The sequence below is a fragment of the Ranitomeya imitator genome, chromosome 1, assembly GCF_032444005.1.
Source record: "Ranitomeya imitator isolate aRanImi1 chromosome 1, aRanImi1.pri, whole genome shotgun sequence".
In the NCBI taxonomy this organism is placed as follows: domain Eukaryota; kingdom Metazoa; phylum Chordata; class Amphibia; order Anura; family Dendrobatidae; genus Ranitomeya; species Ranitomeya imitator.
This window is the reverse complement of record NC_091282.1, coordinates 810,208,138-810,224,933: the sequence shown is the minus strand read 5'-3', so window position 1 is coordinate 810,224,933 and position 16,796 is coordinate 810,208,138. Positions and strand designations below refer to the sequence as shown.

The window sequence follows — 16,796 nt, the reverse complement described above, 5'->3', positions numbered from 1 at the left end:
CCATGTCACATCACACTGGTTAACACTGGTAACCATGTCACATCACACTGGTATCCATTACAAATCACACTGGTAATCCATTACAAATCATACTGGTAACCATTATACATCACACTGGTAACCATTACATATCAGACTGGTAATTCCCCTTCATGTAAAATAAGCTCTGGAGGCAGAGTTATCTCCAGGCACCATCTGCCCCGGAGCCTGGAAGAGGTCATTTGTACAAAGCCATTAAAGAGGATTTCTCAGCAACAACACAGCTATATGAGACATACAAGGAGGACTATTTTCAGTCCTGTTTGCTCATATTAATAGTTTAATAATGTCAAATGTGGTGACCGATTCTCTTTAAAAGGTTTGACACATCGCCCGCTTAGTCTTTTAAATAAAAAAGTATCACTTTAAAGGCATACAGGTCCTTCTCAAAAAATTACCATATAGTGTTAAATTTCATTATTTACCATAATGTAATGATTACAATTAAACTTTCATATATTATAGATTCATTATCCACCAACTGAAATTTGTCAGGTCTTTTATTGTTTTAATACTGATGATTTTGGCATACAACTCCTGATAACCCAAAAAACCTGTTTCAATAAATTAGCATATCAAGAAAAGGTTCTCTAAACGACCTATTACCCTAATCTTCTGAATCAACTAATTAACTCTAAACACATGCAAAAGATACCTGAGGCTTTTATAAACTCCCTGCCTGGTTCATTACTCAAAACCCCCATCATGGGTAAGACTAGCGACCTGACAGATGTCAAGAAGGCCATCATTGACACCCTCAAGCAAGAGGGTAAGACCCAGAAAGAAATTTCTCAACAAATAGGCTGTTCCCAGAGTGCTGTATCAAGGCACCTCAATGGTAAGTCTGTTGGAAGGAAACAATGTGGCAGAAAACGCTGTACAACGAGAAGAGGAGACCGGACCCTGAGGAAGATTGTGGAGAAGGACCGATTCCAGACCTTGGGGAACCTGAGGAAGCAGTGGACTGAGTCTGGTGTGGAAACATCCAGAGCCACCGTGCACAGGCGTGTGCAGGAAATGGGCTACAGGTGCCGCATTCCCCAGGTAAAGCCACTTTTGAACCATAAACAGCGGCAGAGGCGCCTGACCTGGGCTACAGAGAAGCAGCACTGGACTGTTGCTAAGTGGTCCCAAGTACTTTTTTCTGATGAAAGCAAATTTTGCATGTCATTCGGAAATCAAGGTGCCAGAGTCTGGAGGAAGACTGGGGAGAAGGAAATGCCAAAATGCCTGAAGTCCAGTGTCAAGTACCCACAGTCAGTGATGGTGTGGGGTGCCATGTCAGCTGCTGGTGTTGGTCCACTGTGTTTCATCAAGGGCAGGGTCAATGCAGCTAGCTATCAGGAGATTTTGGAGCACTTCATGCTTCCATTGGCTGAAATGCTTTATGGAGATGAAGATTTCATTTTTCAGCACGACCTGGCACCTGCTCACAGTGCCAAAACCACTGGTAAATGGTTTACTGACCATGGTATTACTGTGCTCAATTGGCCTGCCAACTCTCCTGACCTGAACCCCATAGAGAATCTGTGGGATATTGTGAAGAGAAAGTTGAGAGACGCAAGACCCAACACTCTGGATGAGCTTAAGGCCGCTATTGAAGCATCCTGGGCCTCCATAACATCTCAGCAGTGTCACAGGCTGATTGCCTCCATGCCACGCCGCATTGAAGCAGTCATTTCTGCCAAAGGATTCCCGACCAAGTATTGAGTGCATAACTGAACATTATTATTTGATGGTTTTTTTGTTTGTTATTAAAAAACACTTTTATTTGATTGGATGGGTGAAATATGCTAATTTATTGAGACAGGTTTTTTGGGTTATCAGGAGTTGTATGCCAAAATCATCAGTATTAAAACAATAAAAGACCTGACAAATTTCAGTTGGTGGATAATGAATCTATAATATATGAAAGTTTAATTGTAATCATTACATTATGGTAAATAATGAAATTTAACACTATATGCTAATTTTTTGAGAAGGACCTGTATATGGTCGCATCATTCTCCATAAGATATGCCTTTATTTGTGCACTCTGTTGGTTTTTGACAACTGAAAAATTGCTGTGCAAAATTCATATGCAAATGAGACTCTATTAACTGCTTAACACCCTCTTCTTTTTGACTCATAGCTCCCTGGCTTGACCACATAGTGAGTAAGGTGTCAGTCAAAGAGAAGAAGGTGACACTAGGCAAGAAATAATCCTTGGGAGGCAGAGGTTTGGGAAGTGCTTCGGCACACCAAAAGCACTTTGGCCTCGTTTTTATATGTAAAATAGATATTTTTAATTTGTCAGGGAGCAACGGATTACATACTTAAAAGTATGGATGACAATTTTTCAGAGAGCAACATGACCATATAGATAGTATGGTGGGTTGGATTGTTCTCACAGATTCCCTTTACAAGCAAACCTGCTGATTTAGAGCAAACCTTTCAGTACATGGTGATAGCTTTCTAAAGCTCTTGCTCTCTGCAGTCTTCCTTATAGCATGAAGGTAAAGTTATAAAGTAGAGTGCTTACCGGTGAAGAGTCGTGTGGGTGGTTCAGAGCACCCCAGGAGTCATGCAGTGAAAGCTTCCTCTTGCGGCATCCTGCACATGTGCACTACAGCAAGGTGTACTAGCATCTGTGTCATCTCAGCTTGTGCCAAATGTCACTAGACTTGACTTGTAGGATGTCAATCAAGCCCAAACTGCAGGACTGCTGAGGAGACTGGGACCACCAACCAGACTCTTCACAGAGCATAATACTTTATTATTTCTTTTAGGCCTCTTTCACACATCCTTGTCTCCAGTACATGTGACAGTTTTCACACCTACCGCAGACACTGACACACGTAGACCCATTCAAATGAATGGGTCTGTGCACATGTCAGTGTGTTTCCACGGACCTTGTGTCCGTGTGGCTCACATGTAGATATGTCCTTTTTTTACTGACATCATGGGCCGCAAAACATCCCGCACATGTGCAGATGGAGAACATACATGGATGTCATCCGTGTGACACGCATCGGCGCTGGGAAAGAAGCACTACAGTAAGCGATGTTCCCCGGCAACGGGTGCTGAACACGGCTCTCATCATTCTCCCCTGCTCTGCCGGCGATCGGCGGGAGCAGGGGAGAATGATGAGAGCCGTCTTCAGCACCCGGCAGTGGGGAACAGCGCTTCTTCCCTGCCATCTGTCCGTGTGGTATTGATGCGGCACACAGTTGCCATACGTGTGCCACAGGTACCGGAAATAAACGGACTTGTAAAACCGTCCTTATACTGTAAGAGACATTTCAGTGAGCGACATCTTCAGAAACCTACTATCACCCTGCGTGGGAATATAACGGTGATTTAGGTTCGCTTTCAATTGTGGCATCTATAATATAACGCTGGGAGCGTCACTCTGTCCGAAGCCTTTATAGACTGCGCAAGCACAAGCGCCGACGCAGTCTGGACCCCACAGAGTGATGCTCCCACGAGATCACGGTATGCGTAAACACTGAACGCACACTGCGATCTCCACCGGAGAGGCAGGGACGCGCCAGGAGGGTAAGTATATTCCCCTGTCCCCCGTTCCAGCGCTGCGTGCGGCTCCGTCTCCCGGGTCCTCTGCCTGTGACGTTCACAGTTCAGAAGGCGCGATGACACGCTTAATGCGCGCCGCCCTCTGACTGAACAGTCACAGCCAGAAGAGCCGGAACACGGACCGGACGCAGCGCTGGATCAGGGCCAGGTGAATCCACCTCTCGTGTCTCCCCTTTTCCTCATAGTTTGTAAGCTTGCGAGCAGGGCCCTCATTCCTCCTGGTATCTGTTTTGAACTGTATTCCTGTTATGCTGTAATGTCTATTGTCTGTGCAAGTCCCCTCTATAATTTGTAAAGCGCTGCGGAATATGTTGGCGCTATATAAATAAAAAATTATTATTATTATAGGTGAATATAGCAAGTGTCGGGGGCCTGAGCTAGCGGCGACGGGGCATATAATACCATGGAGCATCTTATGGGGCCATCAACCATAATGGAGCAGTGTACGGGGGCATATACTATGGAGCATGTTATGGGGGGCCATAAACCTTTATGGAGCAGTGTACGGGGGCATATACTATGGAGCATCTTATGGGGCAGGACCGGCTCCAGGTTTTTGAGGGCCCCGGGCGAAAGAGTCTCAGTGGGCCCCCCTTTAACACATACCCCGATTCATGATCGCATATAAACATAGCCATGTAGTATATAACACTGCCCACGTAGTATATAGCAGCCCACGTAGCATATAGCAGCCCATGTAGTATATAGCACAGCCCACGTAGTATATAGCAGCGCAGCCCACGTAGTATATAGCAGCCCACGTAGTATATAGCAGCGCAGCCCACGTAGTATATAGCAGCGCAGCCCACGTAGTATATAGCAGCGCAGCCCACGTAGTATATAGCAGCGCAGCCCACGTAGTATATAGCAGCGCAGCCCACGTAGTATATAGCAGCGCAGCCCATGTAGTATATAGCAGCGCAGCCCACGTAGTATATAGCAGCGCAGCCCACATAGTATATAGCAGCGCAGCCGAGCCCACGTAGTATATAGCAGCGCAGCCGAGCCCACGTAGTATATAGCAGCGCAGCCCACGTATATAGCAGCGCAGCCCACGTAGTATATAGCAGCGCAGCCCACGTAGTATATAGCAGCGCAGCCCACGTAGTATATAGCAGCGCAGCCCACGTAGTATATAGCAGCGCAGCCCACGTAGTATATAGCAGCGCAGCCCATGTAGTATATAGCAGCGCAGCCCACGTAGTATATAGCAGCGCAGCCCACATAGTATATAGCAGCGCAGCCGAGCCCACGTAGTATATAGCAGCGCAGCCGAGCCCACGTAGTATATAGCAGCGCAGCCCACGTATATAGCAGCGCAGCCCACGTAGTATATAGCAGCGCAGCCCACGTAGTATATAGCAGCGCAGCCCACGTAGTATATAGCAGCGCAGCCCACGTAGTATATAGCAGCGCAGCCCACGTAGTATATAGCAGCGCAGCCCACGTAGTATATAGCAGCGCAGCCCACGTAGTATATAGCAGCGCAGCCCACGTAGTATATAGCAGCGCAGCCGGGCCCACGTAGTATATAGCAGCGCAGCCGAGCCCACATAGTATATAGCAGCGCAGCCCACGTATATAGCAGCGCAGCCCACGTAGTATATAGCAGCGCAGCCCACGTAGTATATAGCAGCGCAGCCCACGTAGTATATAGCAGCGCAGCCCACGTAGTATATAGCAGCGCAGCCCACGTAGTATATAGCAGCGCAGCCCACGTAGTATATAGCAGTGCAGCCCACATAGTATATAGCAGCGCAGCCGAGCCCACGTAGTATATAGCAGCGCAGCCCACGTAGTATATAGCAGCGCAGCCCACGTAGTATATAGCAGCGCAGCCGAGCCCACGTAGTATATAGCAGCGCAGCCCACGTAGTATATAGCAGCGCAGCCCACGTAGTATATAGCAGCGCAGCCCACGTAGTATATAGCAGCGCAGCCCACGTAGTATATAGCAGCGCAGCCCACATAGTATATAGCAGCGCAGCCGAGCCCACGTAGTATATAGCAGCGCAGCCCACGTAGTATATAGCAGCGCAGCCCACGTAGTATATAGCAGCGCAGCCCACATAGTATATAGCAGCGCAGCCCACGTAGTATATAGCAGCGCCACTCACTCAGGCACTGGTAGGAGCTCCTCCTGAATCTGCCTCATAACTTCAGCAGCACAGCAGCCAGCCAGGAGCGGAGAGCAGAGCAGAGAACGTGCTCTCTCTGCCCACAAACAATGTCACACTGGCTGCCTTCTCTTAACCCCTATGTGTGCCTGCCTGGCTGCACTTACTGAGTGAGAAGATGCTTGTGTCAGAGCTGGCACATAGGGGTTAAGAGAACGCAGCCAGCAGTGACTTTGTGGGCGGAGAGAGCACGTTATCTCCTGCTCTGCTCTCCCAGCTGTATCTATGACAGCGTGAGTGGGCCCCCCTCTCTTCCCAGGGCCCCGGCATTTGCCCGGTGCGCCGGGTGCTGACGCCGGCCCTGTAAAGGGGCCATAAACCTTTATGGAGCAGCGTATGGGGCATAGAACGGTGGCGCAGGATGGGAGCACATGACAGAACGGGGGCACAGGATGGGAGCAGCACATGACAGAATAGAGCAGCACATGACAGAATAGGGCAGCACATGACAGAACGGGGGCGCAGGATGGGAGCAGCACATGACAGAACGGGGGCGCAGGATGGGTGCAGCACATGTCAGAATGGAGGCGCAGGATGGGAGCAGCGCATGTCAGAATGGGGGCGCAGGATGGGTGCAGCACATGTCAGCATGGGGGCGCAGGATGGGAGCAGCGCATGTCAGAATGGGGGCGCAGGATGGGAGCAGCACATGACAGAATGGGGGCGCAGGATGGGAGCAGCACATGACAGAATTGGGGCGCAGGATGGGAGCAGCACATGACAGAACGGGAGTGCAGGATGGCAGCAGCACATGACAGAACGGGGGCGCAGGATGGGAGCAGCACATGACAGAACGGGGGCACAGGATGGGAGCAGCACATGACAGGATGGGGGTGCAGGATGGGTGCAGCACATGTCAGAATGGAGGCGCAGGATGGGTGCAGCACATGTCACAATGGAGGCGCAGGATGGGAGCAGCGCATGTCAGAATGGGGGCGCAGGATGGGAGCAGCACATGACAGAATGGGGGCGCAGGATGGGTGCAGCACATGACAGGATGAGGGCACAGGATGGAGCAGCTCATGACAGGATGGGGACACAGGATGGAGAAGCACATGACAGGATGGGGACGCAGGATGGGTGCAGCACATGACAGGATGGGGGCGCAGGATGGAGCAGCTCATGACAGAACGGGGGCGCAGGATGGGTGCAGCACATGTCAGAATGGAGGCGCAGGATGGGAGCAGCGCATGTCAGAATGGGGGCGCAGGATGGGTGCAGCACATGTCAGCATGGGGGCGCAGGATGGGAGCAGCGCATGTCAGAATGGGGGCGCAAGATGGGAGCAGCACATGACAGAATGGGGGCGCAGGATGGGAGCAGCACATGACAGAATTGGGGCGCAGGATGGGAGCAGCACATGACAGAACGGGAGTGCAGGATGGCAGCAGCACATGACAGAACGGGGGCGCAGGATGGGAGCAGCACATGACAGAACGGGGGCACAGGATGGGAGCAGCACATAACAGGATGGGGGCGCAGGATGGATGCAGCACATGTCAGAATGGAGGCGCAGGATGGGTGCAGCACATGTCAGAATGGAGGCGCAGGATGGGAGCAGCGCATGTCAGAATGGGGGCGCAGGATGGGAGCAGCACATGACAGAATGGGGGCGCAGGATGGGTGCAGCACATGACAGGATGAGGGCACAGGATGGAGCAGCTCATGACAGGATGGGGACACAGGATGGAGAAGCACATGACAGGATGGGGACGCAGGATGGGTGCAGCACATGACAGGATGAGGGCACAGGATGGAGCAGCTCATGACAGGATGGGGACACAGGATGGAGAAGCACATGACAGGATGGGGACGCAGGATGGGTGCAGCACATGACAGGATGGGGACGCAGGATGGAGCAGCACATGACAGGATGGGGACGCAGGATGGAGCAGCACATGACAGGATGGGGGCGCAGGATGGAGCAGCACATGACAGGATGGGGATGCAGGATGGAGCAGCACATGACAGGATGGGGACGCAGGATGGAGCAGCACATGACAGGATGGGGATGCAGGATGGAGCAGCACATGACAGGATGGAGACCATATACCAATATAAATGCTTGCCACCCGGGCGTAGAACGGGTTTAATAGCTAGTTAATCTATAAGAGGACATCCATAGATATCTGTAGGTCTATTTTCCACCATTGTATACCTCCGACGGAAGCATAAGGAAGAAACTATGAGGTAAATGATTGGGATATGTGTTATTTCATTCCATATTACAAAAATATGCTTCCATAGAAGCAATGACAGCAAAACACAGATTGCCTATGGCTCTGTAATATTAGCTTATGGACTTCTTGTGCCACCATGTAGGCTTCTGCTATGAGTAAGACGTAAGAAAGAGAACATGGATAAAAAATGGCCTTTGCTATAAATCAGAAATAATTAAAAGGTGACTAAACCAATTATTCTTCATACAAAATGAAATGTGAGTCATATCCTGGTGACTATAAGCTGGGAAGATATGAGCCCGTCCTTATGGCTGATCGTTAAGAGTAGGGGGTCCTTTGTACGTGTCCTGATCTTAGAAGTTGGAGCTGATGATGGATACGTGTATTCCTGAGTATGACAGGAATGGATATGGCTTTGTGACTGTGTGATAAGTAATGACTGTATTTTCCCGGAAGGAAAAGGAGAGAAATAAGTGTGCTACATGAGAACATGAGAATCGGATGTGTCTTGAAATATCTTCTCTCGGGTCTTTCAGAGTGAAGATATTGATGAGTGGGACGATGCTGCTCTTATTAAATCCTATGAAAAGGCTGTCCAGTCTTTCCAGGTACCTAATTACTAGCTGCATTTACCTAATAATAAATACTAATTAATTTTTAGCTTAAAGTGACAGAAAACTGTTATACGTTCCCCTCTGCTGTGGTTAAATGCATAAATACTGTTGACACGCTTTAAAACTAGAATTCCAGCTAAGTCTCATACAGTGGAATGAAGAATGACAGTTTTCACCGAATTCTTCTTGCATTTCTGATCAGTCAGCTAGATGCCACTCAGAGCCCTGGGCGGATTTCCAAATTGAGGCAAAACCCCAAAGCAGCATTTTTTCTATCGTAAAGGCGACAGTGTGTAGGAAGGTAATGTACATTTCCTCTGTCCGTCACATTTGCTTTCATTAAATGGAGAAATAGTTATTTTTCTTACTTTCTGGTAAGACCTCTTAGTTTAAAGTGGACCTTTCCCAAGTTTAGGCATGGTAATTGGCCACATCATGGAATACTGGTTGCCGCGCTGAATATAACAGTTTTATTTTTTAAAGGGAACCTGTCAGGTCAGATAATGCTTTTATGCGTACACAAAAATTGGAGTATATCGTCCAAGATGAAATCTAAAAATATTTTACTCATGATTAGACATACAAGGCAACAATAAGTGTAAAATATGTATCAAGGAACAAAGTAATTCAAATCGGAGAGCGGATACCAAAAAAAGGGGGAGCGTGAGTATTCCAAATATGGTATAGAGTAAGGAGAGCGTAAACAATGGATTACAGTTTTTAAATAAAGTGACAATGCAGCATTATAATAGTAATCAATGTACTAAGCCATTACAAAAAGGGATAAGGTCACGTTATAAATGGTTAAATCCTGGATCCCACCAGATGGCAAAATGCATCTATCAGTAAGGAGCTCTTACCCATATTCCGATTTGTGAGATCACGTGCTCAACCACAACGCACGGCCCCCTGAGGAAGCCAACGTGAAACGCACGTTGAGGCTGTGCGTGTGGATCCCAAGAAAAATAAAGTTCATTTTTTCCCACTTGCCGCACTTTTGTTTTGGTGCCGGGCACTCTCCTAATGCTATTAACCTGTATATTAATCCTATATCTGCAGGTTAGTAGCATTACTGAGAGGTTCCCTTTAATTTGTCATCACATGCAGAGATTTCTGATAAGTCTAAGGCTGGGTTCACATTGCATTAATGGCAATGCGCTGACGGGATCCGTTACATAGCGGCACTAACGCTATGTAACGCATGCGTTAGCGCGCCCATTAACTGGCGTCACCGCTAGCACAGATAGAGCATCTGCGCTAGCATGATTGCATAAACGCGATCTTTTTCGGCACTTGCGTTAACGCAGTCCGTTTAACGTATGCGTTGAACAGACTGCACTAACGCAATGTGAACCTAGCCTAAGGGTTGTTACCAGAATTTTTTTCTGGGGGTCTCTACTTTTAAACCTGCATGATGCTGACCAGTCATAAGCCGGAGGCATCATGTAGGGAAATAAAGAGCAACCCTCTAGAGAAACTTAGAACATGCTTTCTCCTGTGAGACACGTAATGATAGGCAGCCTCAGCTCCTGCAGCTACTGTGTATAGCATAGCCCAGTGTGATTACAGAGTTAGCTTTCATCTAACAACAGTCAGTGTGGGGGGAGGGTAATTACAGCAGAGCTAGTAGCACTGTGAGAAGAGTGCTGCAGTTTCAGAGGCATTTGTAATGTCATACCTCAGCTCTACTCCCCTGCAAAGCCCAGGCTGCTGTAAGATGAAAATGTTTGTAATCATTCTCAGCTCTGCTTTATTCCACATCCCTCTAAATTGACTGCTGTAAAATGTAAAGGATGTTTGTAATCACGCTCAGTTCTGCTATAGTCTGAATAGTAAGTACAAGGATCATTGCTGAGAGCATGAATGTCTGTCTTTACATCTGACAGGAGAGGACAGTGACCTTGTAGAGGGCATCTTCTTTTTTTCTCCTGTGTGACTCCTCCTGCTTATGATTGGTCAACATCGTGCAGGGGAAAAAGTGAATGCCACCAGAGAAAAATTCTCATGTAAGACTGATTTTGGCTTATCATAAATTATAACTTTAATTCTACAGGCTAATATCTCACAAAACATAGGAGAAATTTGTTAAAAATGACGTGTTTCTCAGCTCTGCAGCCCCTATTCCATGGTGTGGCCGGTTTAACATGCTCAGACTAGTGAAAGGTCATCTTAAACTCACATTTACTTGAATTTCCAGTTGTGTTTATGTATAATGGGGCTGTGCTTTACTGTTTTTCAATGCCATTAAGTAACATATAAAGGAAAACAAGGGATAAAGCCTTACATGGACTGGGCACTAGGTGTATGCATACGCTAATTCTTGAAGTAAAATGGTGTTGATTATATTTTGAACATGAGATGCAAAAAATTATTGAACCGGACCTGGAGTCTACTTATAAGGCCGGGGTCACACTTGCGAGTGCAATGCGAGAAACTCGCACAAGTCTCTCACTTCAATATCCGTCTCTGCTGCCGGCATTCAGGACCGGCGCGTTCAGCTACATAGAAATACATGCAGCCGCATGCTCCGCACCCGAGTGCCGGCGGCAGTGCCGGGTACTGAGGCGAGAAACTCACGCGAGTTTCTCGCATTGCACTCGCAAGTGTGACCCCGGCCTAAAGAGTATGAAAGTGGCTGTGCCTGAGGAGGAGCCCACAAAAAAGCTTAGACACAATAGAAGACACGAGCATAAAAATAGCAGATTATAGGTGGGGATTTACGATGAAACATTAATGGGATTATCCTACTTTCGTGTGAAAAAAGCTACATTTCCTATGTGAAAAAAACAGATAATATCTTATTTTCAGTCACTTGCCTTTCATTGGACCATTTTATTCTGTTAGAATTTTAGTAGTCTGTGGCTGGATTAGAAACCATTTGTCAGCAGGAGTAAAATATTGCAGTAAGGCCATGTTCACACATTCAGTATTTGGTCAGTATTTTTCCTCAGTATTTCTAAGCCAAAATCAGGAGTGGGTGATAAATCCAGAAGTGGTGCATATGTTTCTATTATACTTTTCCTCTGATTGTTCCACTCCTGGTTTTAGCTTACAAATACTCATGTAAAGCACTGACCAAATTCTTGCTGCCTTGCTATTGTTTTAAGTATTTCCAAACACTTCCAGGCTCCTACTTACATCCATGGGCAATGGAGAACAAATATGCGTTTCAAAAAATGTGAGCAGGAGTGCTAGAGGAACACAGTTCATTGGCACATACATGTCCACCGCTGCTGGAAGCTGAAGGTGACTGCAACTCTTCATAACAGCAGAGCCGCTGCAAAGTTGCTGAACAAATATCTACATAACCATATGTTCCTTAAAAACATATATTTGGTAAAATATAGTTCCTGTTGCTGGTTATTGTTGCAAATATGACCCAATACTCCTCTAACTGTATCATTCACTATCCTTCAGGATATGCTCAGGTGCAGTGATAAGAACCGGAGACAAGAAGGAGCCACCGCATCTAGTGATACCCAAAAAGATTGTCAACGAGAGGTACCTAGAGAGCCAGAATGGGAGAGAGATGGTTACAAGGATCACCCAAAAGATGATGGGGAGAAGTGGAGCAAGAAAAAGAAGGCACAGCCTCCTCCTCCTTTAACCCACCCGACCACACAGCCTACTTCTCGCTCTCTTGTATCCAAAGTGAGTACCATAAATGAAAATCTGCATGTTTGTGTACTAGGCTCAATGAATTATCAACGTTTAAATATGTATTGATGTTTTTGTATTGGGGTTGTCCCATGGATTTCCTACATAAAAAATACCCCATCAGCTATCATGTGCCGGTATAGGTGCGGGCTCACCGCCGGACCCCGCACCAAATGGGGAAGCATCCAATGTTGGATATATCCGTCACTGGACATTAAGGGGTTAAACATATCCAATTGTGGAAAATATTATTATTTCACTAGATGGTGGCCCGATTCTAACGCATCGGGTATTCTAGAATATGCATGTCCACGTAGTATATTGCCCAGCCCACGTAGTATATTTCCCAGCCACGTAGTATATTGCCCAGCCACGTAGTATATTGCCCAGCCACGTAGTATATTCTCCAGCCATGTAGTATAGTGCCCAACCATGTAGTATATTGCCCAGTCACGTAGTATATAGCCCAGCCACGTAGTATATTGCCCAGCCACGTAGTATATTGCCCAGCCACGTACTATAGTGCCCAACCATGTAGTATATTGCCCAGTCACGTAGTATATAGCCCAGCCACGTAGTATATTGCCCAGCCACGTAGTATATTGCACAGCCACGTACTATAGTGCCCAACCATGTAGTATATTGCCCAGTCACGTAGTATATAGCCCAGCCACGTAGTATATTGCCCAGCCACGTAGTATATTGCCCAGCCACGCAGTATATTGCCCAGTTACGTAGTATATTGCCCAGTGACGTAGTATACAGCACAGAGCCACATAGTGTATTGCACAGCGACGTAGTATACAGCACAGAGCCATGTAGTATATTGCCCAGCCACATAGTATATTGGCCAGTCACGTAGTATATTGGCAAGTCACGTAGTATATTGCCCAGCTACGTAATATATTGCCCATCCACGTATGTCACAGGTTAAAAAATAAAAAATAAACATATACTCACCTTCCGAGGGCGAACATATACTCACCTTCCGAGGGAGCCCTTGTAGTCATGTCGCCTGTGTGCGCTGCACTCGGCAGCTTCCGGTCCCAGGGTTGGTAGCGCAGGACCCGTGATGATGTCGCAGTCACATGACCGTGACGTCATGGCAGGTCCTTCTCGCGCAGGACCTGTGATGAGGTCGCGGTCACATGACCGTGACGTCATGGCAGGTCCTTGTCGCATACCATGCTTGCCACCGGAACCTGCCGCTTGCATGGAGCGGTTACCGGAGCGTCGCGAGGAGTGGGAAAGGCAGCGGAAGATGAGTATATAATGATTTTTTATTTTTTTTAAATTATTTTTAACATTAGATCTTTTTACTATTGACGCTGCATAGGCAGCATCAATAATAAAAACTTGGTCACACAGGGTTAATAGCGGCGGTAACGGAATGAGTTACCCGTGGCCTAACGCGGTCCGTTACCGCTGTCATTAGCCCTGTGTGAGCGGTGACTGCGGGGAGTATGGAGCGAGCACTGACTGCGGGGAGGAAGGAGCGGCCATGTTGCCGCCGGACTGCGCCCGTCGCTGATTGGTCGTGGCAGTGGTCGTGGGCGTTTTGCCACGACCAATCAGCGACTTGGATTCCATGACAGACAGAGGCCGCGACCAATGAATATCCGTGACAGACAGAAGGACAGAAGGAAGTGACCCTTAGACAATTATATAGTAGATGATCTATTGATTAAAATATACTTTTGTTCGTGGGAGAACCACTGTTTAACTAGTCTTTTTTTGTTGTTGTTTGTTTTAGTCTTGGAACTTACATTGTTGAATGGGTTTTTCACTTTTAGAAAAGTGGAACTGAAACAATTCCATAGTGTAAAAGATGAATATTACTCCCCGTTCCCTGCTCTCGCACTGGCCCCCCGCCACACTTTTGGTCTCTGTGTTTTGGCTGCAGTGGTGATGTTATGTTGACAGTTCACATGACTGCTGCAGCCAACCTTGAGTTCAGACAAACTGCTGAGCTCTGTGATTGCCTGCAGCAGTGAATGCACTGTTGGCACAAGCCGCTAAGCTCAGTGATGCAAGTGGCTGACGTGACATCACCGCTGCAGCCAAAACACAGAGACCAGAACGGCAGCAAGATGTGGCACTGGAGGAGGGAGAGGTGAGTGCTATCTGTCTTTATTTTACATTCCTGGAATAGATTGGGGTCCACTTGTCTAAAAAATTAAAAACCCCTTTAAACATTACTCCTAGACTAATCCAAAATATAATGAATTCTTTAAGTCAGTCACTATCTTAAGCTTAAAGGCTTTAAAGGGGTAGTCCAGGGGCACTGAGTGGGGAAGAGCTGCATTAATAGATGTATTAGAAGGACTACTGTGGCACAGTTACTGGTCAAGACCTACAGGTCCTTCTCAAAAAATTAGCATATAGTGTTAAATTTCATTATTTACCATAATGTAATGATTACAATTAAACTTTCATATATTATAGATTCATTATCCACCAACTGAAATTTGTCAGGTCTTTTATTGTTTTAATACTGATGATTTTGGCATACAACTCCTGATAACCCAAAAAACCTGTCTCAATAAATTAGCATATTTCACCCATCCAATCAAATAAAAGTGTTTTTTAATAACAAACAAAAAAACCATCAAATAATAATGTTCAGTTATGCACTCAATGCTTGGTCGGGAATCCTTTGGCAGAAATGACTGCTTCAATGCGGCGTGGCATGGAGGCAATCAGCCTGTGACACTGCTGAGATGTTATGGAGGCCCAGGATGCTTCAATAGCGGCCTTAAGCTCATCCAGAGTGTTGGGTCTTGCGTCTCTCAACTTTCTCTTCACAATATCCCACAGATTCTCTATGGGGTTCAGGTCAGGAGAGTTGGCAGGCCAATTGAGCACAGTAATACCATGGTCAGTAAACCATTTACCAGTGGTTTTGGCACTGTGAGCAGGTGCCAGGTCGTGCTGAAAAATGAAATCTTCATCTCCATAAAGCATTTCAGCCGATGGAAGCATGAAGTGCTCCAAAATCTCCTGATAGCTAGCTGCATTGACCCTGCCCTTGATGAAACACAGTGGACCAACACCAGCAGCTGACATGGCACCCCACACCATCACTGACTGTGGGTACTTGACACTGGACTTCAGGCATTTTGGCATTTCCTTCTCCCCAGTCTTCCTCCAGACTCTGGCACCTTGATTTCCGAATGACATGCAAAATTTGCTTTCATCAGAAAAAAGTACTTGGGACCACTTAGCAACAGTCCAGTGCTGCTTCTCTGTAGCCCAGGTCAGGCGCCTCTGCCGCTGTTTATGGTTCAAAAGTGGCTTTACCTGGGGAATGCGGCACCTGTAGCCCATTTCCTGCACACGCCTGTGCACAGTGGCTCTGGATGTTTCCACACCAGACTCAGTCCACTGCTTCCTCAGGTTCCCCAAGGTCTGGAATCGGTCCTTCTCCACAATCTTCCTCAGGGTCCGGTCTCCTCTTCTTGTTGTACAGCGTTTTCTGCCACATTGTTTCCTTCCAACAGACTTACCATTGAGGTGCCTTGATACAGCACTCTGGGAACAGCCTATTTGTTGAGAAATTTCTTTCTGGGTCTTACCCTCTTGCTTGAGGGTGTCAATGATGGCCTTCTTGACATCTGTCAGGTCGCTAGTCTTACCCATGATGGGGGTTTTGAGTAATGAACCAGGCAGGGAGTTTATAAAAGCCTCAGGTATCTTTTGCATGTGTTTAGAGTTAATTAGTTGATTCAGAAGATTAGGGTAATAGGTCGTTTAGAGAACCTTTTCTTGATATGCTAATTTATTGAGACAGGTTTTTTGGGTTATCAGGAGTTGTATGCCAAAATCATCAGTATTAAAACAATAAAAGACCTGACAAATTTCAGTTGGTGGATAATGAATCTATAGTATATGAAAGTTTAATTGTAATCATTACATTATGGTAAATAATGAAATTTAACACTATATGCTAATTTTTTGAGAAGGACCTGTATAAGCAACTGATTGAGATTTTGTAATAAAAGGCATTGCATATCTAGATGCTATCTGCATGCAATTTCTAACGTCTGTAAAACCATTAAGGAATGGAATAAAAGAAAACTGATAGGGCTCGCTCCCTCTTGCAATTAAATTGGACAAATGCAATCTGATTATAAACTCGGATTGCATTTGTACCAATTTAATTCTATGTTTCTGTTCTCAGTGGTGTTTTTTTTCCTGCTCTGATTGGATCGCGATCAGACGGATAAAAAAGCAGCATGCTGTGGTTGCATGCAAGATTCGGATCGCACGCACCCATATAGGTCTATGGGTGCAAGAGAAACATCGCCCTGCACTCGGATATCACCTGAGTACAGTGAGATATACGCCGATGCCGGAAGCGGCGGAGATGGAGAAATTACTTTCTCCGTCTCCTCTGCTCGTGTGCTGCGATCTCCCATGTGAGAGGATCGGAGCACAGAGCACGGACACTCAGATCACACTGCCAGCAGAGCAGGATCCGAGGGTCATTAGCACATCGCATCCAATACTCTCGCATCGTATGTGATATGCTAGTGTGTCTCCCGCCTTAGGGTGTG

General features: G+C 46.7%; 1 protein-coding gene across 4 annotated transcripts in view; it reads left to right on the top strand.

The window, feature by feature from the left end:
- The window catches only part of LOC138649140 (survival motor neuron protein-like), a 98,654-nt gene that overhangs the window by 5,106 nt on the left and 76,752 nt on the right, over nt 1-16,796 (top strand). For 2 of the 4 annotated variants that reach the window (XM_069739300.1, XM_069739323.1), the window contains exons 2-4: nt 8,506-8,577; nt 8,786-8,884; nt 12,001-12,234. In XM_069739300.1, the coding sequence (XP_069595401.1) occupies nt 8,506-8,577; nt 8,786-8,884; nt 12,001-12,234 (405 nt within the window). The remainder of the gene's footprint in view (nt 1-8,505; nt 8,578-8,785; nt 8,885-12,000; nt 12,235-16,796) is intronic. The other 2 variants (XM_069739308.1, XM_069739314.1) reach the window with 2 other exon arrangements.